Genomic DNA, 25,468 nt, shown 5'->3' with positions numbered 1-25,468 from the left:
CTATCTGTGTGCCTTGCAATGAAGTAACATCAAACCTTCCTTTACATATTTTTGTTAAATTAAAAGAATTTGTTTCAGCCCTTTGAAATTGTTTTAGGTTGAACTTTTTTTAAGTAACTAAAACTGAAGCTTTTTACAGAATGTGCAATCTGTGGGTACGAGCACTAACGAAAGTTGCTCTAAGGATGTGACTATTGAAGAAGAAATAAAAAAAATCAGTGTTTCTGAAGATTACCTAAAAAAGATTGGAGATCTCAAGGAAGATTCCATATCACTAGACTTGATTCATGAAACAAGTGAATTATCAGTTTATATTGATAGACGGGACCTTGATGAATTAATTTCTGGTATTAATCCACATCTATATTGTCTTTATGGTGCTTGTAAGTATCTTATTCTATGTTTAATTACTTTTTCTATGTATCATTTATAAATTATCATTTGTTTCACCATTTCAGATATCTACATGCATTTGTATCTCTAAGAATGTCAGTGAACTATTTGGGTTTCTTGATCCAAATAGGACACTAATTACCACTAGAGAGTCCAATGCTATTAAATCCTACATACAAGATAAGTTGGATGGCGAGTCAAAAAAATGTTACTTAGGACCATTGTTAAATAAGTAAGTACATGTTTCCTTCAAGGTTTTATGATTTTTTTTAATCTTATTTTGTAATATTTGAATTTTAATGATTCTAACACTTTTGTTTTGAAACTACAATCATCATTGGCAGTTGTATGTTATTTGTCCCTAGGATAATGATATCTTTTGGTTTTGTTCATTAAACACAAAACCCAAGAAACGTATTAAGGACATACTTGAGGGGTAAGAAACCTAAATAAAGAGACATCATTTATATTTCATTTTTTTACCGTTTAACTTTATATTTATAACCTATTTATGTTGCAATTTCTTTTATCAGAGCTGTAACATGATATCAGTTATTAAGAGGTGTTGAGAATAAGAAGCCTAATTGAAAGATTGTCAAGGTAATTGCTTGATATTGTTGATATTATGAGAATGAATTCTTAATGAGTCTAACTTTTAGCTATATGGCTTGAGTAAGGAGATTACATAAAATATGCTAACAATGCTTAAAGTTTTAAATATGCTTTGTACCTTAAATGTAGGCACATAAGCAAGATAATGGATGGGCGTGTCGTGTGGATATTAAGTAATGAAGAACATGCTTGATATTGTTGATACTTCTATTGTTGAAAGATTCGATGAGGTAGTTTAATTTAAAATATTTTCGTATTTCATGTATTTATTGAAAAACATGTAAATTATTGTTTTAATATTGTTAATTTATTATACGTTGAACAAGTTGATATTGTTTTAATATTGCAAATGGTTTAAAATCAAAAGGTTGAGGAGAAAAATCTACAAGATGAAATGCAAATGGTTGAAGAGGATAAGAACATAGAAATGTTGCCAAAACAAAAGTCAAAGAAGAAGAAGAAAACTTATATATGAAGAAAGTGTTATAAAATATTATGAGTTGGTTGAATAGTTTGTTGTTAATATTATGCTTCTTAGTACGAAAATATGATTTTGTATACTTTTTGATAAATATGAAAAATATTATGACTTAGTACATGAAATATGATTTCTTTGTGTATGATTTTATAGTATTTGAAATTTTATGACTTTTTTTTTTTTGGCTTTATACCACCGGTTTAGTCCGATTCGGGGGCGAGTTCTGGCATCAAGTGGTTCCATCCCCCTTCTGATCGCAGTTGCGGGGGATCGAACCGTGGTTCGGGGATCGAACCGTGATTCTCCCTACCAAGTCCAACGCCAATCACCACTGGACCAACTAACAATTGGTAAATTTTATGACTTCTTAGTACATGAAATATGATAACTAAATGGTGTATATGAAATAGGGTGTAAATTGAATTTAATATAATATAATTTCTTCTTTCATAAATGGTGTATTTACACCCGATTTTTATTAAAATAAGGTGTAATTAAGAACGTATCTATACCCGATTTTTATTAAAATAGGATGTAATTAAGAACGTATCTAGTCCGGATTTTTATTAAAACAAGGTGTAACTAAGAACGTAATTACACCTTATTTTTATTAAAATAGGGTGTAATTAAGAACGTATTTACACCCGATTTTTATTAAAATAGGGTGTAATTAAGAACGATTTTTATTAAAATAGGGTGTAACGTAGAACGTATTTACACCCGATTTTTATTATAATAGGGTGTAATTAAGAAAGTATTTACACTCGATTTTAATTAAAATAGGGTGTAAACTAGAACGTATTTACACCCGTTTTAAACGGATGTAAATTCGTTAAGACATTTCTCATCCGGTGGATATACACCCGATTTTTATTAAAAATAATGGATGTAAATTTAATTAAAAAACAGGTGTAAATTAACCTTTTTGTACTAGTGAGTTGTAAAATTGGTTAATAAATATACATATATTAAAAATAATTTTTAGAAGTAAAATAAAGTTGGTTAATGAAAAGTAAAATGTTGGTTAATGAAGTTATGAAATTGGTTAATAAACGTTCAGAGTTTTAGTAGTTATGAAGTTGGTTAATTAATGATATTTAAAATGTTGATTAATAAAGTTATAAAGCTGGTTAGTCACATATTTTTTTAATCTATACCCCCTTAATCTAAATAAAAAAACGTAATTTTTTTTAAATAAAATTAATTTTATATTTTTTTAAAAAATAATTTATTATTATAATATTTTACTGTTTACGTATTAGTGAACATGGAAATACGATGTAGATGTAAGATTTTGGTGTAAAAATAACATTTCTCTTATAAAAATCGCCCAGCAGCAGTCTAATCATTAATAACAAATACTAAAAAAAAAAATGATAATTTGAAATAAAAAAGATAAATCCTAGTATTGACCTTATCATGATGGCTTCAATTGCCATTATTCTCTGTACAATGAATTTGGAAAATTTAGGCCACCTCTCGAATGTTTGCACCAGGAAATACTCTTATATCTTAGGAATGAGCTTGAGGTCCTTGGACCTTATAACTTCACTAGGAAGTAGGAATTTACCTTGATAATATTCCATCAAGTGGGCACCTTCTTTGAATAAGTATAGAGTCATATTATTACACTATGATGCTGGTCATGCAAATGTAGAATCATATTACCATAAAATCAATTTATCTCACATCACAATTTTCCACTTCTAGTATTTTACTTTTTAGTAAATCTTATTTCTTTTGGAGATATTCCATGTGTGTTGACAGTGGTCATACCTCTTAGCGTAAGTAAAAGATTTCTTGAACAATTTAAGCCAAAATCACCCGGATTAGAGAATCTTTGCATCCTATCTTTGTTAAAGTGGCTTCCATAGCTTCACTCATGGCAAGGCCACAACACCTTTTCTTGTTCATCATCTAGTACACACCTTCTCTTATACGCAGTGCTTGTTTTCCCGGATTATGGAGGGTACACCATATGTATCTTTGCCGGAGGCTCTCTTGGATCAACTTCTCAATTTCTCGTTTTAGATGGAGACAATCATTTGTGTGGTGACAATGTATCATACAATACTTACCCCACCTCTTTGGCTTGTTCTCCATTACATTTTCCCTAGAGAAAAATGTTAGGAAATAACCATGGTGTGGTAAACATCTAAGAGGATCCACTCTTTTTTTTTTATGTGAGGTGAAATGCTCCAAGGGTCTTCCGACATGCTTGAATGCTACATTTTCCTTGAATATGTCTTGAATTATGATTCTTCCGTTGGCCCTTCACTTCGGACTTTTCACCACCTCTTTCTCTTGCATCTCGAGTTCATTTTTTATTTTTGCTTTATTCGTCTTTGATATAACATTCCTCTCTTACCACAATCTCTTCCATTGAGGTTGTCGATTTTAGGACCAGGGATTCGTTGAAGTTCACAATTAACCTAGTGGTTGTTTTGAAAAGCCCTATCAAACATCTCTTAGTTTGGGTTGGCAACCTTGATGATATCCTCATTAAATCTAGCAAAATATTTATGTAAGGACTCAAAATAGATCTATTAATTATTGAATTGGCTGGTGGTGGAAATTTTTTTGTGTTTGTTGGTCAAAAAGTGGTGAACCATCTTACTCGTCATATCCTGGTAGCTCGACAATGAAAACTTCGAAAGGGTTGTGTACCATAAGAGGGCGATCTCTTTGAATATTTTGGCCATCAGCTTGCACTTCAGCGAATCATCTACTCCAATAATAGTCATTTAGGTGTTGATGGCGATGATATATTCTTAGGGATCGATGTTGTCGTCGAATGACACACCAGGGGTGGTGGTTTGAAGTTTATGGGGACTTGAGTGTCCCAAATGTCTGCTGCAAGTGATTAGGGATTTGTGGGCTCCTTTCCCCCATCCTTCTCTGGCTTTGTGTGTTGTTGTTGTAAGTCATGGACATTTTCTAATAGCCCTTCGCTCTGGCGACCCAACTCATTCTTAGCGGCTAACATATCTGCTATAACATCATGATCATTGTTGGGGTTCCTGTTTCTACTAGTTGATGTTGTTGTCGACAAGGTCAGTTAGGTGTCAGAGTAGGTGTGCGAGGCTCATGTCAGTTTTACTTGGGCCCACGGTAGAAATCAATTGTACTTGTAAAATTACGACAATGATAACTCTACTAGTGAAGACCAGTAAAGCCACATCTAAATTCTCTCTTGAATTGTGTATATTTGTTCTTCTTGTAACTTTCTCCTTATATAACAACTCTAACCCGTCTTACATGAAAGTTTATCAAAGAAAATTTTATGTGATTTCTCCTGATTGATATAATTCTTAATGATGATTGAGAATCATGCTGCTTGATAGTTCTCAATCCCACAATGATATTCCTCGTCAGCAATAAATGAATTCTCAATCATATCTTAATCAGATATTGACTTCACTAGACTTGGAATGAAATAACCAACCTAACTCATTAACTATTTCAATCCGACCATATTCTTGTGAAGTGTGCCATTAATATGGGCGAGTTCTATTGATTCCAGGTTGTCTCCTAATCGCTTTGGAACCTAACCCAAGTGACCGGACACGTACAATGTCCTATTTATAACATAAAAAATCATTCATTTTAGAAACTTATTACTCATCCGATATAAACGATATATTCTTTATATATAAAAAATCACTTTATCTTAATTTTTCAAATGCTAGTATCCACACCTTAATCATAAAGCGTAACATTGGCCGACGCCAATAGTTAAATTAGTAGTATATCTTTTTTAGTTAGAGATGAAAAAGATAGCATTGTTTTAGTTTGTTGTTTGATATACAACGCTCAAGACTTTGAACAAACTTTCGTCTTTTGTAGATTTATCATTTCCAGTACGTACACAATTATATATGTTTAATCTAATAAATATTCATATCATACACTATTAGAAATACTCAAATTTCCTGCGGATTTACCTGCAGATTTTAGCCAAATTTCCGTAGGAAACACGTTTCCTGCGGATTTTCCTGCAGATTTACGTCCCCAGCTAAAACCTTCGTGGTAATATTTTCGGCAGCAAGTTCCGCAGGTAAATCCGCAGGAAATTCCGCAGGTAAATCCGCAGGAAATTTCCGCAGCTAAATCCGCAGCAAACTAAAATCTGCAGGTAAATCCGCAGGTAATTTCTATCTCAAATTAAAAAAAATTATAAACTTTTGAAACATTATAAAAATCTAAAATATTTTTATAATGTGACTACCGGAACAAAACATCATGTGCTATAATCCCAACCTCTTTGTCATCCAATCTGAAAGATTAGCTATCACAAAACCTGCAAACACCTGTATATCAACAAAAATGTTGAATAAGATCAATACAATGGACACGACACTGACACTGACACATAAACACCGGTGATAATTTAAGAACATGAAAGTGAATGAAAGTAAGCACATGTGTTTGTGTTGCGGTAGACATCAAACACGTTTTCAATCTAAAGTGTCAGTGTTACATATATACATTACGCTACAAATATAAACCATACCTGAGCTGAGCCAAGAATGTATAATGTTGAATAATGCCGGCCTTGGATTACCGTATCAGCCAACATAGCAAGAGGAATAGTGAGTGACATGCCCAAAGTGGCCACGAGGGGAGTTGTCCATACAACACAGAGTGCCCTGGATTGTAAATCGAATAAAATCTAATGTAAGAATTTCCATACAACACAAAGTGCCCTGGATTGTAAATCGAATAAAATCTAATGTAAGAATTTGCATAACTCTGTTGATGTGCATGCGCGCATAAATTAATCAAATTTATATCAAATACCAGAAGTAGTCTGAGAGAACACTTCCAACAAATCCATTTGCAATAACCACTTCATCCATTTTGGCAGACTTGGGAATTGCAAACTTCGGTTCAATTCCTAAGGCCGACAACGGCCAGACTGAGCTGGAAAAAAAGAAGAGAATTAGCAATCTCTTAATGTGCTGCAATATGTAAGAAATTATAAAATTGTTGAAATGTTGGTGACTTGTCAAAACACAAGAACCAAGCTAATGCATATGAAAATGATTGTGATCTTATATGGAACTGTTTGGACTGACTTATTTGAAATTATCTCCTAACATACACACTTATGAGACTGCTTGAAAGTTGATGACATGTCGAATATATCATTTGATGCTTAAGATAAAAACTCAGCATCTATACTTAAGATAAAAACTCACCATCAAAATCAGTAAAGTGTGTAGATCAAGTGCATCGTTCGGTTGAAATTGTTCCGTTGAGATCACCACCGTCACGAATGGATTTTCAATGCTACACGATGGAGTTTTCGGCAACCACCGCGGATGCAACCGTCTCAACCACCGCCGGGAACAGTTTTGGAGGATCACCGGCTAGTTAGGGTTGTGATTCGGTAACTGAGATGAAACCAGAGCGTTGCGTGACTTGGAGGGGTGATTTCGTAAATTGGGAAAATTGGCCGGTGTCAAATTTCAGAACTAGATATTTTTCAATTCAGTGTTTTGCATTTTATATTTTTTTTATATTTTTTTTGGGTAAAAGCTTGTCGACCCATGTTGATATTATTTTTTTCTTTATTTAAATATATTTTAAGCTTATCAAGACAACTTTATAGATAGCACATTCAAAACTTAAACAAAATATAGATTGATAACTTATCATCTAAGGTTTTTTCAATTGATGACATAACAATATTTTATAATTTTAGATTTTATTTTAATTGGTGACGTAACTATTTATTACATAATTTGAAATATTATGTTAGTCTAATTTTGTAAAATAACTTAAAATGAACTTTTTTTTCTTCATATATTTGTTATGTAGTATATAGTACTTGTTCAAATTAAAAATTTGTTGATAAAAAGTGTATAAGATACGTCATTAATTTAAAGAAAAAATTATTATTATTTATTGTATTTAGAGAAAAAACATATAAAATTCAAGTGTTTATTTTTTATAATTTTTTAATTTTAATTTTTCAAAATTTTCATACCAATTATTTTTTATAGTTTTTTAATTTTATTTTTTAAAAACTATCATACCTATTATTAAAATATAAGTTGAAGAATTAAATAAATATATATCAAAATTTGCATACCATTTATTTATTTTATTAAAAACTAAAATTAACTAAAATACATTATAAAAATAATTAATAACATAGAAAAAATTAGGATTAAAAATTAAAATTAAACTAAATAAAAAACTCATTAAAATAGAAAAAATATTGATTAATATTTTTTTTATAAATTTAAATATTGAAGTATGTAAAATCCGCAGGTAATTTCGCCGGAAATTTACCTGCGGAACTTGTATTATAGTATGGTTCTATTAAAAGTAGATACTCGCAGGAAAATCCGCAGGAACAATTCCTGCGAAATTACCTGCGGATTATATATTTTTGGTAGATATTTTGTTTAATATATATATTCCGCAGCAAAATCCGCAGGAATTCCTGTACTGCCATTGCTTAATCCGCAGGAAGTTTATTTTATTTAATAAAATCCCAGGAAAATCCGCAGGAAGTTTATTTTATTTAATAAAATCCCAGGAAAATCCGCAGGTAAACCTGCGGAAGTTTTTCCGCAGCAAATTCCGCAGGTAATACGTGTATTTCTAGTAATGATACAAGGAAAATTAAATATATATATATATATGATGAATCAAAGGACGCTACCAAAGTTGGGGAAGCAAATATTTATCTCTTGTGAAGCTAGTAGTAATGAGACATGTCCATGTGAATTTTTTTTTTTGGCTAATTATTATCAGTTTGAAGCTAGACAAAAAAGGCATAATTAGTTAGGTATAATCCAATGATAGATTTTGACATCTCACTTATATGAAAATGCCAATCAACATCATGCTTCATTATGCCAAAGAAAACAATTAGAGCCTGTTAGAAATTATTTTAACAGATTGCCATGTTTCTTCATGATAATGAAATATTTAATTCAAATTAGTTGAACTTAGAGCCTACAATACTATTTGAAAATTGTTCATGATATGAAATGTTTAAATAAAATTAGTTAAACCCGTGAGAGCCTATAATACTACAATATTCCCTTAGGGAAATATAAATGGATGATTTAGTTCCACAAAAGTATTAGAAATGAAGAGAGTTGGATAACTATTGATTTAAAATGACGATCTTGATCTTGAATCTGCATGGTTAGTATTCTAATGTTTAAGTTAGTTCAAGATTCAAGATGGGTATAATTAAATTGGAGATAATAGATTGTGTACCTTCTAATAACATATGAACTGATTTTACATTTTCAGTCGAGTGGATGAACTTGATATATGGATTGGGCTTCGGTCAATTGGGCTTCGATCAATTGGGCTTTAGGCAGATCCAAAACAGTTGTCTCCAAGGCTTTGCCGAACACTAAAGGAGTCGGAGGAAGTCTTAAAAGTATCATTGACCGGCCTCCATGTCGTAGTCCAAGGTGAGATAGAACTAAATCACTTATAATCAGTTTTGAGAAAGTAACGGGGAACAATCGCATTTAACGCGGTTCCATCTGTGAGACACTTTGTCAGCTATTCTTGAAACATGAAATAGAGTGTGGCAAAGTTTATAGAGTACTTAAGGGCACTTGAGTTTGGCGTGTATTATAAAACCACAATTTAATTAATTAATTTAATTATTCGGGTGAAAAAGGGGGTTTATTGAATTAATTAGGGAGGGAAGAGATTTAATTAAATTATGCTAGTTATTTAATCTAATTAAAATTAGTAGTGTTTTAGAGTTGAGAGAAAATAATTGAAATTCTTAGTTATTTAAAAGTTAAGTTGGGTCAGGTTGATGTGCATAAGGTTATACCTTATGCACGGTGCATAAGTCTCGTACGAGTAATATTTAAATTGTTCCGAGTAACATTTTAGTTAGAAACGAGTAATAATATCATAATCTATGAATAATATATGCATTATTTGTACACATTTATTAATTATAAGTAATTATTAATTGTGAGTAATGAGTACACTATTCTGAGTAATATTTACACCATTCTGAGTAATATCGAATTTTAACTATTTTGAGTAATATATTCATTGTTCTGAGTAATATTTATACTATTTTGAGTAATCTGTATATTATTTTGAGTAATAAATATAATACTTTGAGTAATATAAACAATATTTGAGTATTTATGCACCGTGCATAAGGATATACCTTATGCACATCAACATATCCCATCAAGAGAGATAGGGAGTGTGGTGAGAAATTAACGAAAATTATAGAATTATTATTAGAATAACTAGAATAATTAAATAATTGTGTAATTTTAATTTAATTAGAGAAATATTAAATTAAAAAATAATATATTTTTATTGAGATTGTTATTTATTTAAATGATATATAATTAGATTTTTAAAAGAAAATAGAATTATTGAGGGTGTTGGGAATAAGAGAGGGTGTTAAGGGGATTAGGATAAAACAAATAGAAAAAGTGAAGGATTAGAATAGTCTTGCGAAAAAGAAACAAGAGGCCGAGTTTGGGAGAAAGGGAGAATGATAGATTTCAAAGAGAAGGAAAACTTAATCTATCATCAATCTTGAGGTAAGGGAGGAATTCTTTACTGAAGGGTGTTTAGGCAGTCGGATGGCGAGCACTACAACAAATAACGTTTTTTATGACGAAGCTTTCACGTCATCCAGAAAAAACTGAGGTTTCATTTCAAGACGCGCCATATATATATATATATATATATATATATATATATATATATATATATATATATATATATATGTATATATTAAAAAACAACTTGTTGTCTAGGTTGTTTTAAAAATCGAGGTGATATACCATTCATGACATGCTTTGAATCCCAGCTAATGCACTCTATTTATTGTTTGTTAACAAATGTAAAATAAATGATTTAACCCTGCGGTTTTTTTGATAATCGGAGGGATAAAATAATCAGATTTTACTGTAAAACACTCGCTGAGCAGATGTCACCCAATGCTATCTTATTTGTAGTCGCCCCACAATTAAATGCATTATTTTTTTAAGATAGATTGCAAAACTGTAAAAAAAAATGTTATTTTATCTTGAACAAAATATTTTTTCAGCTTTTGCAATCCATCTCAAACAATGGTGCTGATGTTGTTGATGATTTTGAACAACTATGATTTATTCCTAAAAGTCTTTACTAATGGATTGCAAGTGCTGAAAAAACATTTTTCAATTTTTGGAGCAAACACCTAATTAGAAGTTTGATGCATTCAAAGCATCCAGATTGTATACGCTAGTGAAAGCAGCAATAATGATAGGATCATCAATGAATCTTGGTGAAGGCCTGACATTTAAGTGTAGATCTCTAACATTTTTATGGCACCTGGACATGTTGTATTTTTGATATTCTGGGTAAACAATTTTGATATTCTGCGAAGAATTGTTTCATACAATGTATTTTTGATATTCTGGGTAAACAATGTAACCATTTTAAAAAAAAAAAATCTAACCCCTCGATATTTTTTTTTTAAAACCAAGGGGTTAGAGTAAAATAATTTTTTTTTTACAAAAATGGTTACATTGTTTACCCAAAATAATAAAAATACATTGTATGCAACAAATATTGTATGTGACCTGCTCATGCTGTAATTTTAATATTCTGGATAAACAATCTTGATATTCTGCGAAGATTTGTTGCATACAATATATTTTTAATATTCTGGGTAAACAATATAACCATTCTCGGTTGTTTTAAAAACCTAGATGATAGTTAAGTGTTTTTTCTCACTATTTTTAATCAACGGCCTTAAACAAATCTTTGTCATTCATTTAAATGTTATTAACGCTCAAAAATCCACCATTAGTGGTCCGCGTGAAACCTAAGGGACGTCCATTATATAAGTTCTCTTACGATATTGGAAATCTAAATGAAACATATGAAGCGCTTGAAACCTAAGGAAACTTGGAAAAACTCTCTACGATGGATTGCAAGAGCAGAAAATCACCAGGGTTCAAAGATTGTTCTATTAAATTTTTGTTTGTACCAAAAATATTTTTGATTATTGATATTAATTATCTTACCCTTTTTTTTTCACCGGAAACAAATACATGCAAGATCTGCAGAGAATATCCTTTAACAAACCCTTTTGTTTTGTTTTGAGAAAAGAGTTTCTCAGTATTTGATCTTGCCCAGAATATGAAGGAAATGAAGATCCAACATATGATCTTCATGGATAATTAATGTAATATTCCGGGTAAACACTGTAACGAGTTTTATTAAAAAATGTAATGTTATGATAAACACTGTAACGAGATTTATTAAAAAAAACTAAAGACCCCTTAGTTTTTATGATAAACCGATTTAAAAAATGCGCTAGTTTTTGTAAATAATAAAAGTGCATAAATTAAGGTTTGAACCCATGCGCTAATAAAATTTTACCTTAGTGTTTTAAACACCGAGTTGTTAACTCATTACTTTTTATGACGCCCTTCGTTACCTCGCTTCTTGAACCGAGTTAGTCTAAAATATTAGAACCCTTATGACATATTTTTTCAGAGAGAAATCAAATTTCCTAATTTTCATAGAGAAATCCCAGAAAGGAGAAATGTCAGAATATCGCCCAAATACAAAAAAGAAAATTGGAGAAAAAGTCGTTAGTATTATTTTTATCAAATTTTATGGAAATGTTTAATGATACTACCCTTTTTTGTCTACGAAAGCACACGAACAACTAACATAATGCCATATAGTAATAAAATTCCAAATCTTGGCATACATACACCTACAACTACTTAACTTTTTTAAAATTCGATGTTTTAAATTTCTTAAGAATAACACTTCCTATTTACTAGTGACATCAACAAATAATTTCTATGATTATCGAAAAAATTGACCCATATTCATCAGGTTTTGTTGATCTGTCAGATCATGTAAACATATCTTACTAACTATTCAACATATAGAACAAAACCTTTGTTAATTCCCTATTTGTATGGTTGACATTAATTTTAGTAAAACAAATTAGACAGCAACGTGTCAGGTAGAATGTTCAAACTGCATAATATATATGTTGGACTTTATGTTGAACAAGATGTTCTATCAACTGCATCTAGTGTAACTTATCGAACAAGATGTCCTATGTAAAATCATCTGACATCGTGACTAGATGTTAAGTTGGGCTTTTGGATTCTGTTTAAGTTATTACAGATGCAGAATATTTGAAGAATACTATGCAATCCAATCTGGGGGGCTAAATCTAAGGATAACAGATTTTATCGGTTATGAGGATTTGTATGGTTTCTAAATATGGAGAATATTTAGAAAACTAATGATTAAATACCTATTTTTAATGAGAATATTTTTGCAAATTTCTAGCAGTCTCCCTACTCCGTTTTAAAGCCCAAGTCCAGAACAGAGGGGTGCTTTAAATAGAAGACTACAAACATGATTGAAGAGCAGAGCTTACAGGAATAGGTTAGGGTTTGTATGCAAATTATGAGCCTCTCTAATTTCATGTTCATAGAAGAGAAGGGCTGGTTTTTGAGTTGTAAGTTCTATCATGCATTCATAACCTGTTAAGTATTGAATGTATGTGTGTCACTTAGGTATCATTGATATAGTTATCTAAGTGTATGTTGCTTGTGTTTTAAGTTATTGTTCTTGATCAAAGCTTTTAAGCAAGATCAAGTATTTGTTGATTAAGGGAGTCTTAATCGTGTATTGTTTGTAATTGAATATTGTGGTAAAGGGTCGTCAATATCAGTAACTATGATAGTTATTATGGACATCACTGCGGTGATTGGAAGTGAGAGGGGTTTCCCTTATCTAGAAAGTTCTTAGGTAGAAGTTGCACTGAGTAGGGATTAAGTGAGAAGTTGTAAACCGGAGGTTGTTTAGCTTCGAATTGATACTGCTAATAATGGATTTTCTTCATGGCTTAGTAGCCCCCAAATTAGGTGTTGTTGTACACCGAATTAGGTTAATAATCTTGTGTGTTCAATTATTTTCCAACATCTTTTTTCATTCATGGATATATGTTCGTTGTATGTTGTATCTGATCAAATGTCCCAACAAGTCACAGGACATCTAGAATCTGAATACCAGAATTTCACTCTTTGTGTTGAAACCAACAGTTGTTCACTTTGAATGGATTTGGTCCCTAGTTTAGATTAGTTGCTTTGATCCAAATGAGACAGTGGCCAGATAATATTATCCACTTTAGTTTCTAATATTTTCTCATCCTTATAGAATTTTTGTAAAAAAGAAGGGTTAATAGGTATTTTGTCACCTGCCATATAGGCGAGTTTTAAAAAAACTCTCTGTAAAAAAGTTTGAATTCTCTCACTGTCATATGAAGATTTCTCTGTTTTGTTCCATCAAGAAATTTACCCATCAATAACCTGTTAAATATCATGTAATTTTTAAGAATTTATACCTATTTTGCCCCTCATAAATTGACGATTTTTTAAAAACTCCTCTGTCATGTCGTTATTTTTTATAATTACATTTCTTAAAAGATCAAAAAATAAGGAAATCTTCATATGACAGTAGGGAAATTCAAACTTCTTTTATAAGAATTTTTTTTCAAAACTCGTCTATATAACTAAGAAAAAATATATATTAACCCAAAAAATAATGAAATGCTCCTCTTCCGACCTACCTACCAGTCTTTCCTACCCTTCTCTCCCATTCCTTTTTTCCAACTAAATACTTACTTTTTTTTTACTAAATAAAAATTCATTCATTCCAATCGATAGAGTACATTGTTGCAATACAAATTAAAAATCGCCAAAAACAAAAAGGATGAATCTGCAAACAAACTCACAGCATCCATGTTAATAGCATAAAACGGCAAATTGCATATGCCTACGAATATAACTATGACTATATTGAAATGTCTGAAATATTCATGCCTCCAGATCTGTAGCGTTAATGGCACCAAAGTCATAGATAGGGTCTGCACTAGATTGAAACTCATTTTTGAACCTGAAACAAATGAACACTGTGCACAAAGACAGAAAAACAAAATACAACGCACAAAGACGAAAAATCAAAACAAACAACGACGCACTAAAATGACGAAATCACAAAAAAAATACTAAATATATGTGAAAATCACTTATTTAACAAATAGAGAAAGAAAACTATTTGGAGGGGTGATTTTGGATCAAAATCGATCCTAAATCACCCCTCTCTAAGGGATACACAAGAAGAAGAAAAGTGACAACTAAATACTTACTTAATTTGTCTTGTTACTATTTTCCAATCCATCTCCTTTTCATGTTCTTCCCCGTTTACCTTCCCACGCACGCTATTATTCCCTTGATTCATGGCTACCGTCGACTTTTTTTGAAAAATAAGACAATCTTGAGTTTTTTCCTAGAAGTTTACCCTAAGAAATTTAATTTTCCTCTTTTGTAGATTTAACATTTCCAACACGTACACAATTATATATGTTTAATCTAATCATTATTCATATCATACAAGGAAAATTAACTAAGTATATATATGTATGTATACTTTTATGATGAATCAAAGGACGCTACCAAAGTTGGGGAAACAAATATTTATCTCTTGTGAAGCTAGTAGTAATGAGACATGTCCATGTGATTTTTTTTTGGCTAATTATTATCAGTTTGAAGCTAGACAAAAAAGGTATTATTAGTTAGGTATAATCCAATCATAGATTTTGACATCTCACTAATTAGAAAATGCCAATCAACATCATGCATGCCCCATTATCACAAAAAAGATTTAGAGCTTGTTGGAAATGTTCAATTCAAATTAGTTGAACTTAGAGGTTACAATACTATTTGAAAAATCTTCATGATATGAAATGTTTAAGTCGAATTAGTTGAACACATGAGACTCATGAGAGCTTATAATACTATTTGAAAATATAATGCATACAATAATTTTTTTTCTTTCATAATTGGATAACACACGTTGATCAATATCCTAACTTCCTAGCTTATAGGGTGATATTTTTCATTTTTTTGGTTGGTTTCCCATTAATTATTGTTATAAAAATCTTGGTGTGAATTAGGACGAAATTCAATATTAATTTGGGAAGAAAAGGATACTAGCTATCAAAATAAATTATCTACAGCAATAATAATTCGTACACAAATAATATAATAGAATAAGACGAGAAAAAGACAAAAGTTTGTTTACCTAGTTCGTGAAACGATCTACTCTGGGGGAGAGAGCATCTCTCCAATTCACTATAATTAGAAAGTTGTTACAAAAGAGATTACAGATGAGTTACAAGAAAATAGCCTTCACAGTTTTCAAAGAACAAACCCTATTTTCTACCAAGTGTTTCCCAACCTCTCCAACTCTTAATATAAGAATCGCTCAAACCCAAGGTGTTTAGAAGTATTTATCAATCCCCTTAGATAACTCCAAAGGTTTCCCAAAAACCTTTACCTTTTAAAGTTTTTTCTTGGAATTTCCTAAACCATTATTTCCCCTTGTTGTTGTAAGCTCTAAGATTGTCACATTCTATTAACTGAAGAGATACATATTTATAATAGTCAAAATCCAACAAATTAATAACAAATCCCAAAAAAAATTTCATTAATTGTTAGAATAAAATATACTATTATAATCTTATAATATCTCATAGACTATTTTAAATATATATTTTATAAATTTTTTTAGAATATTATAAATATATCTTATAATATCTTTTAGAATATTATAAATATCTTATAATATCTTTTTATATTAATTTATATAATCTCCAAATTAATATAATATCCTAACATTCATTAACCGATCGAGTTCGATATCCGTGAACCGCTCGAACCAGATTATTTTTGACTTTTTGATTTCTGGCAATCTCAAAATATGTTTTCTTTTTCTTCATCAACAAAGGTTTTAAGGCATACTTCAACAATCTCCACCCTGACTTTAAATTGTGTTGATACCAATTTAACCATCAATACCGTTGTTGCTCTCTACCAGGTTGAAACTCTAACAATAACCTTGATCAAATTCAAACAACCCTTGAATCTTGATTCGCCACTTACATCCATTTGGTTTCAATTACCTTTTTATGCGTAAGTAATTTAACAAGCCTACACGTATGATTTTTCAACCACCCTTGACTCCACCTGTTTTCAAATGACTCCTTGAAGGTTTTTCTTCTTTTAATTTGCAGTCCTTCAGCCACATTAAAAACATAATATCCAAGGCTAGTATAACCGTCCCTTGGAGATGCTACAATAATCCTCCTTACCTTATCATGAGTCAAATGATAATCAAAGATCTCTATAACCGTTCTCTCACTACTACTAGTATCCATAGTAGGAAACTTTAACTCAAACTGAGTTTTCTCCGTTATGATTTTTACCAGGTTTCTCCCTTGAGTTTCACTATTCTCCTGTGGAAGTAAAGCACATCCACCACGAACACACGTACGGGCAGACATCCTTTCCAAGTTTGCCAACACAAAGAAGAAAGGAGGAAACAATTCAGTCATCCAGGAAATCCTTCCTCGACCCAACATTGAGAAGACCGCCGCCGCCCTCGACGTGTTCGCTGTTGGGGACAACAACTGCTAGATGACTCCGATCTACAATTTCTTCGTGAAGGATGAACCTCCGCCAGACCCAAAGGAAGCCAGTTTAGTCAAACGCAGGGCATGCTCCTACGTCTTGGTCGACAACAAACTATACAGACGAGGGTTCTGCATTCCCCTCCTCAAACGTATCGATGATGCAAAGGTCCTTCACGTCCTGCGCGAAATCCACGAAGGTATAAACGCCCAGCACCTCGGCGGAAGATCCTTAGCTCGGATGTTACTGGCCGACCATGCAACTCGATGCCAAAGAACACGTACAGAAATGCGACAAGTGTCAATGACACGCGGACATGCATTTTTCCCCAGGCCCTTCGTCGTAGGCTCCAATCAGAACAAATACCTCATCATCGGAGTAGATTAATTCACCAAGTGGATCGAGGCGAAAGCCCTGGCCAAAATCACAACCCAAAACATCCTGCATTTCTACAAGCGCAACATCCTTGCTCGTTTTGGCATTCCCTATGCCATCGTCACCAACAACGGGACGCAATTCATAGAAAAAAATTTCCAGGAATTCGTAGTCAAACTCGGCACCACGGAACACTTTGCATCCGTCGAGCATCCCCAAATGAATGGGCAGGTGGAGGAAGTGAACATAGTCATCTTATGAGGCCTCAACAAAGGCTCGATGAGATCAAAAAGAGATGGTTCGAGGAACTCCACAGCTTGTTGTGGACGTACCGTACGACACCTCACTCGACCACAGGGGAAACCCCGTTCCGATTAGCTTACAGAACCTAGGCAGTAATCCCTGTCGAAATACAAATTGCTTATAGACGGACTGAAGCGCCCATGGATATAGAAGACAACGACGAAGCCATCAAGGAAGAAATCGACCTATTCGAAGAGGTCCGGTTGGGAGCCTCCCTCCGAAAAGCCTCTCTCAAAAAAAGAATAGCCATACGGCACGACGCCAAAGTCATCCGAAGAAACTTTGAGGTCGGTAGCGTCGTCTAAAGAGGAACCACAAAAATTTCCGTGAAGGAAAACTCGCGAAAAGCTGGGAAGGCCCTTGCCGAATACGAGCAAAAACAGAAAACGGGGCCTACTACTTTAAATGCTTAGACGGGGAAGAACTCGCTCGACCATGGAACGCCAAAAAGCTTAAACAATTTTACAGCTAAGGTCACAAACTGTCGACTTGCTCAGTCAGAAGACTGCTCGAGTAGTACCGACCAAATATGCGCGCCCAGGTATAAGCGTTGCATCATATAAAACGAAAGGAATGACGACGCTCCTATAACGAGCAAGTCATGTGCCCGAAGGGGAACACTCGACCGAGCCCCGCCATCGTAGTACCACATTGGCAGAACACCCAAGTCACGATGGGTCGTTCATGACAAGGAACTCAGACCACGAGTAAGGTCGCGAGCCCCTCCCATAGCCCAGAGGAATATCCTAACAGTTTTGACCATTCTCCTCACCGTCAAATAAGACATACAATCGGGCTAACCCCTAAAAATAACTTACTAAATATAATGCCCTCCGACGGGAATCACAGACGAACATTGTCAAACACTTAGCAAAAATATTAAAACATATGATGTCCTCCGACAGGCGTACAGAATAATAAACATTCATGCACAAAATCATAATCAAGAAAAAAACGACCACGAAGGTCGACGTAATGATTCAGCCACGAGGGCCATTGTACTGGATTACAGGAAAAGGGGTCGACGCCCCAACAAAAATTAAAGGGTGGCCACAAAGGCCACAATTGTGCATGAATTACATAAAACAGGCGAAACCCAGACAAAGATTACAAAATTACGACACGTAGGCCGGACACACAATAAGGAAATTCACTGGGCATTCGCCCGATGCTCCTCGAGGACAAATTGGGTGTTTTTCTCGGGCTGCTCCTCACCACCAGACCTCTGCTGGTCCATATATTCGAGAATTGGATCCTTGATGATGGTCGCAAGGGACTCCCTCATCGTGTCGAGATCTCTGAAATAGTCGGGAACCACCACCTTACCCTCGACCATCGTATAGGCGAAGCTGCCCCTTTTCGTCTGGAGATCAACCTAAGGATTCAAAACCTTGAGCTAAGTCACGGTATTTTCAAAAGTGGCCTAGGCATTAACCAGACCATCATCGACGACCACCCGATAACGGGCAACCAACTCAGCCCGAGTTTCCACTCCCAGGAGATCCTTAGGTTCTTCCTCAAGAGGTGCAACATCAGCCTCCAAAGCAGCGATGCGATCCTCCGGAGCCTTCTGTTTTGAGGAAGAAGTCCCCAGCTCCTCCTTGACTTTGGCCAAATCCTCATTCGCCTTCGCAAAGTCCTTGAGGCCGGCATCAACCTTCTTCAACTTTTCCTCAACCTTCGTAAAAGATGTCCAGATCCCTCGTAGCTCAATCTCCTAAGAGGCATCCCCGTTAGCAAGACTTGAAGAAAATGTTTTTATGGTTTAGAATGAAGAAGCATGTAACAGAGTATGTTTAAAGATGTTTGGTATGTCAGAAGGCAAAGATTGAACCTCAGAAGCTAGCCGAATTATTACAATCCTTAGACATTCCAGAATGGAAGTAGGACGAAATAGCTATGGATTTTATAACCGTTTTTCCCAAGACTCGGAGAAATCATGATGCAATATGGGTAATCATTGATAGGTTGACAAAGAGTGCATATTTCATTTCCATCAATCTAACGTTTAAATTAGAGAGACTATCTCAAATATATGTAAAGGAAATTGTTATATTACATGGAATACCTTTAAGTATAGTCAGCAATAGAGATCCCAGATTTATATCAAATTTTTGGCATTAATTACATTTTGAGTTAGAAACCAAACTAATGTTAAGTTCATCTTATCATCCCCAAAAAGATGGTCAGTCTGAAAGGACGATTCACTCGTTAGAGGATTTGTTGAGAGCTTGTGCCCTTGAACACTAAGGAAGTTGGGATGATTTCTTACCATTGATTGAGTTCACTTACATCAATAGCTTTTGCTCAAGTATTGGCATGGCCCCATATGTAGCATTGTATGGACGAAAATTTCGTACACCTTTATGTTGGTATGAAGTTAGAGAAAACAGAATATTTGGTTTGGATTTCGTGCATTAAACGACAAATCAAGTTAAGCTTATTAGAAAAAAGATGAAAGCTTCACATAATCATCAAATGAGTTACAGTGACAAGAGGAGAAGACCTTTGGAATTTGAGGCAGGAGATCACATGTTCATTAGGGTAACTCCTAGAGCATGAATGACACGAGCAATCAAAACTAGGAAGCTAACACCAAGGTTTATCGGGCCTTTCCAAATTCTACGGCCGATAAGACCTGTTGCATATCACATTGCATTGCCGCGAAACCTGTAACACCCCAATTCTACCCAGGCATATAGGTACAAATATCAGAGTATAAAAATAAAATTCATAAAAACAATTAGGGCGTTACACTTAAGTAACCACATAATCAAACATAACATACTCGCAAAAGATGCGTAACACAAATAATCAAAGAGGAAATATTCCCTTAAACACCTGAATGTATTCACACTTACATAAATGCATCGGTAAACAAAATATCCACAACATTCATCCAAAATACATCGCATGAGAAGGTATCCAAAATACATAATAAGAATGCATCTAAAGGATCAAATATACATCAAAAGGATCCTATAAGCATTATCTACAAAATAAGTGTTCGATCCCCCCTAGGTGTTACGTATCACGAGCGGACGACACCAAAACGGACGACTACAAAGAGAGCACCTACACTTGCGGATCACCTGCACATTACCCACGAGTAGGTAACATTAAGGCAGAAGGGTGAGAATATAATTCATAATGAAAGCATGATCAATATAGTAATGCCCACAAATATCATTAAGAATCATATAACAAGATAATCCAATAAGTCATCCACAGTCAATATATAAGTAATGCGGTACATGAATGATAACATAAATTATAAAGACTGACGATGATGAACGAGACTCGACTATGCGTATGCATGTGGTACCAAATCCGGAGTAAAACTCCTCCTTGTCATTATGACAAATACACCTTGCCGAGCATTATGCTGGGACTTCTTTCCCTCAGGAAAATACACCTTTGTCGAGCAGTAAGCTACGACTAACCGTCATCGAGCATCTAGCCCCCACTGATGACCTCTTGCCACTCGGGCAAATACACCTTTTTACCGAGCACTAAGCTCCCACTGGTAATAATTGCCAATTCAGGCCACCTGTTAATAGCATTCCGCCATTAACGTAATGAAATGTCATGCTGTGCATACAAACGACTCAATTACATAACAACAACAACAACAATATAACTCGGTCACATATCTACATCACACCGGTTATATTATTCCACACGGATACATCATCAAAATTGCCACTCAGGCGTTCATATTCACACAGCACACATATACCGTCAAAACATACTTGATTAGCAAATATCATTTCACAAAAATACATTTATGAAAAATTCATTCAACCACCAACACACCCCTCCTTATCATAAAGCATACTCAAGGGTTCTCATAATACTTCAAACGGCGCGTAGAAACGACCTACGGTTCAAAAGATACAACAAAACGAAGTTTGGAAAACAAAATTTCGCACAGTCCGCTTGAGCTCCGCTCAGCGGACCCAGACAGGGAATCATCAAACAAAAATACAGAACCTCCGCTCAGCGGACTTTCACAGAGATTTCTCTGCAAAAGGACCTCCGCTCAGCGGACCTGCGTAAACCTAGAAAATCAGTTCTGCTACAGACCTGCAAAACCCCATCCAATCCTCTCAAAACCTCAAATAAGCTTCCCTACACATCCTACACAACCCATACAAGCCATATATTCACTCTATCAATCAATGATCCATGGCTCACTCACTAAATGTCAATAACCTAACAATTTCTTCATGAGCAAGAAAACATGGAGAAATGAAAAACAAACATGATCCATGGGAATATCTATCATCATAGTACACATACACACCACAAAATCAAGTTTATAACTTCAAAACTCACAAAACACCCAATTTACCATTGTTGATCAAGCTTAGAAAAGAGCAAGAACAAGAACAAAACACACAAAACTATAAGAACCATACAATCAAGATAAACTAGATTCATCCCCCTTACCTTGGTTAGATTCTTGGCTCTAGCTTGGTTTGGATTCCTACACTTCTCTTCTTCTCTTTGTTTTTCTCTTCTTTCTCTTCTCTTCACAAGCTCTCTTTCTTTCTTTCTCAAAATATATCTTTTTCTCTCTATATCTCTTTCTATTTCTCTACTTCTCATTATCCCCCACTCAACTTTCATAAATTCTAATTTTGGCCCAAATGTCACTAAACATTAATTCTAACCAATTAACACCCAAAACATAATAATTACACACATGGAAAGTAATAAGTAAAATATTAGCAAAATTAATATTTACCGACTGACTCGACTCAAAAACGGTAAAATTTAGGAAAATGTAGCAAACATCACAATTAATCAGAAAAACACATTTGCGGGCGTTACAACCCTCCCCCACTTAAAAGATTTTCGTCCTCGAAAATAAAGATTACCTGCTACAAACAACTCAGGATAGGAGTCTCGTATCTTGCTTTCCAACTCCCAGGTCAAACTCTCACCTGCCGCACTTAACCATACGACTTTCACCAAGACGATCTCCTTGCCTCGCTGAGTCTTAGTCTCACGATCCTCAATACGCACCGGCATCGTCTCAACCGTCAGGTTCTCACGCACTTGCACATCATCCATCTGAATCACATGGGACGGATCCGCAATGTATCTCCTCAACTGAGACACATGGAATACATCGTGCAGATTAGAAAGACTTGGCGGTAACGCCACCCGATACGCAACTTTGCCAACTCGCTCCGATATCTGATAAGGACCAATAAAACGCGGAGTAAGCTTCCTCGATTTCAAAGCTCGTCCAACACCAGTCATAGGTGTAACTCCTAAGAATACATGATCACCGGCTTGGAATTCGAAATCTTTCCTTCGCTTGTCATGATAACTCTTTTGCCTTTCGGTCTGACCGTCTGTCTGAGGATGATAAGCCGAACTCAACCTCAACTTAGAACCTAGAGCCTCTTGCAAACCTTTCCAAAAATCTGATGTGAACCTTGGATCTCTATCCCACACAATACTCAACGGTATACCATGTAGTTTCACAATCACCTTGATATAAATCTCAGCCAACTTCGCAACTGGAAAAGTGATGTTAATAGGAATAAAGTGAGCAGACTTTGTCAACCTATTAACAATCACCCAAACCGCATCGAAACCTCTCACAGTATTTGGTAAACTCGTCACAAAGTCCATAGAAATACTATCCCATTTCCACTCTGGAATATCCAACGGTTGCAACAACCCTGCAGGACGCTGATGCTCCACTTTCGACTTCTGACATACCAAACACGCATACACAAACTGAGCCACATCCCTTTTCAAACCAGACCACCAAAAGATCTTCTTCAAATCCTGATACATCTTATTGGCTCCCGGATGAATACTCAAACTGCTTCTGTGACCTTCCTCTAAAATCATCTTTTTCAGCTCGGAATCATCAGGTACACAAATTCGACCACGGAATCTCAAAACACCCTGACCATCCACTCTGAAGTCGTCATCATCACTTTGATTTGCCACCATAAACATATCAACAAGTTTCACATCCATTTTCTGTCTCTCGCTAACGGTCGACAGAAAATCCTTCGTCACTTTCAACATACCCATCTTCACACTACCTGGCGTCAATTCACATACTAAACTAAGATCACGAAACTGCTCCAAAAGTTCCCACTCCTCCGCCATCATAGCGGACATATGCAAAGATTTCCGACTCAAAGCATCGGCAACCACATTAGCTTTACCAGGATGGTAATTCAAGCTAAAGTCATAGTCCTTCAAGAATTCCAACCACCTACGTTGTCTCATGTTCAACTCTTTCTGATCAAATAAGTATTTCAAAGTCTTATGATCACTAAGGACCTCGAACCTTGCACCGTAGAGATAATGCCTCCAAATCTTTAATGCAAAAACCACCGCAGCTAACTCTAAATCATGAGTGGGATAATTCTTCTCATGAATCCTTAACTGCCTCGAAGCGTAAGCCACCACCTTACCTTCCTGCATCAAAACACCACCTAACCCCATATGCGATGCATCACAATACACCACAAACGGTTCCTCAGGATCAGGTAAAACCAAAACCGGAGCTGAAGTCAACCTTCTCTTCAACTCTTCAAAATTCCTTTCACAAACTATGTCCCAAATAAACGCCTTACCCTTGCAAGTAAGCTGAGTTAACGGAAGTGCCAACTTCGAAAAGCCTTCTATGAATCTTCGGTAATAACCCGCCAAACCTAAGAAGCTTCTGATCTCAGTAACCGATCTCGGAACCTCCCATTGTAGCACTGCATCTACCTTGGATGGATCCACTGCAATCCCGTTACCTGAAATCACATGACCAAGAAAACTCACCTCTGATAACCAGAACTCGCACTTGGATAACTTAGCATACAACTGCTTCTCCCTCAAAACCTGTAGCACAACACGCAAATGCTCCTCATGCTCTTCCGGAGACTTAGAATAAATCAAGATGTCATCTATGAAGACCACAACAACTTATCCAACTGATCATGGAATATGCGATTCATATACTCCATAAACACACCAGGTGCATTAGAAACTCCGAACGGCATCACCAAAAACTCATAATGCCCGTACCGAGTCCTAAACGCAGTCTTCTGAATATCTTCCTCCTTCACCCGAATCTGATGGTAACCAGATCTTAAATCAATCTTGCTAAACACACTGGCTCCCACCAACTGATCCATCAAGTCATCAATCCTAGGAAGCGGATACTTATTCTTAATTGTCACCTTGTTCAACTGGCGATAATCAATACACAACCTCATGCTTTGATCAGTAGTTTTCACACATATTTTTTATCGTTGTTTTTAAGTATGTTTAAGTTTTGTTATTGAGTGTTTTATTTCTTTATTCGTCATTTTATGCTTTGGTTGTGTGTTTTAATGTTTTCAGGTTCATATGGAGAAATCGGAGTAAATCAGTGCGAAACTCGGAAGTTTTGAGGAAGTTCAGAAAACATGCTACAGGAGGCCTGACACGGGTGGCCGTGTTGTCCAACACGGGTCGTGTCAGGAAGAGAGCTGGGAGCAAAGTTTGAGAGAAAGGAAAAACAGTGGTGCAACACGGGTGCCCGTGTTGCTCAACACGGCCCGTGTTGCTAAGTCTGGGACCAATCAATAAAAATAAGTATACCAGGGGACCAACACGGGTGCCCGTGTTGCTCAACACGGCCCGTGTTGGGTTTGACGCTGATTTCAGTGAATTTTATGATTTTGTTCAGTGGTTTGCCTGCAAGGGTGTTTTTGGTATTTCCAACCAACTTAAGTGAGTCTGCACTATTTAGGAGAGCTTTCAAGATGAATTAGGG

At 34.9% G+C, this 25,468-nt stretch overlaps 1 protein-coding gene across 1 annotated transcript; it reads right to left on the bottom strand.

The window, feature by feature from the left end:
* Positions 1–5,730: 5,730 nt before the first annotated feature.
* Positions 5,731–16,925, bottom strand: LOC131629931 (uncharacterized transporter C405.03c-like). The gene is made up of 4 exons (XM_058900738.1): positions 16,683–16,925; positions 6,284–6,444; positions 5,997–6,132; positions 5,731–5,793 (listed from the first exon to the last, which is right to left on the bottom strand). Exons 1-4 carry the CDS (start codon positions 16,923–16,925, stop codon positions 5,731–5,733), a joined length of 603 nt encoding a protein of 200 aa, XP_058756721.1.
* Positions 16,926–25,468: the final 8,543 nt, after the last annotated feature.

This window comes from Vicia villosa, unplaced genomic scaffold (genome assembly GCF_029867415.1).
Source record: "Vicia villosa cultivar HV-30 ecotype Madison, WI unplaced genomic scaffold, Vvil1.0 ctg.000622F_1_1, whole genome shotgun sequence".
Classification (NCBI taxonomy): domain Eukaryota; kingdom Viridiplantae; phylum Streptophyta; class Magnoliopsida; order Fabales; family Fabaceae; genus Vicia; species Vicia villosa.
The sequence above is the reverse complement of the archived record's forward strand: the minus strand, read 5'-3'. Positions and strand labels throughout refer to the sequence as shown.

Bases quoted from the DNA above. Each gene is read 5' to 3' on its own strand.
- LOC131629931 (XM_058900738.1), bottom strand. From the start codon at position 16,925: ATGACTGAATTGTTTCCTCCTTTCTTCTTTGTGTTGGCAAACTTGGAA. The intron at 6,445-16,682 runs GTAAGGAGGATT...TACATATTGCAG, and splicing joins ATCATTTGACTCATGATAAG to CACATTAAGAGATTGCTAAT. The intron at 5,794-5,996 runs GTATGGTTTATA...GTTGATATACAG, and splicing joins ACATTCTTGGCTCAGCTCAG to GTGTTTGCAGGTTTTGTGAT.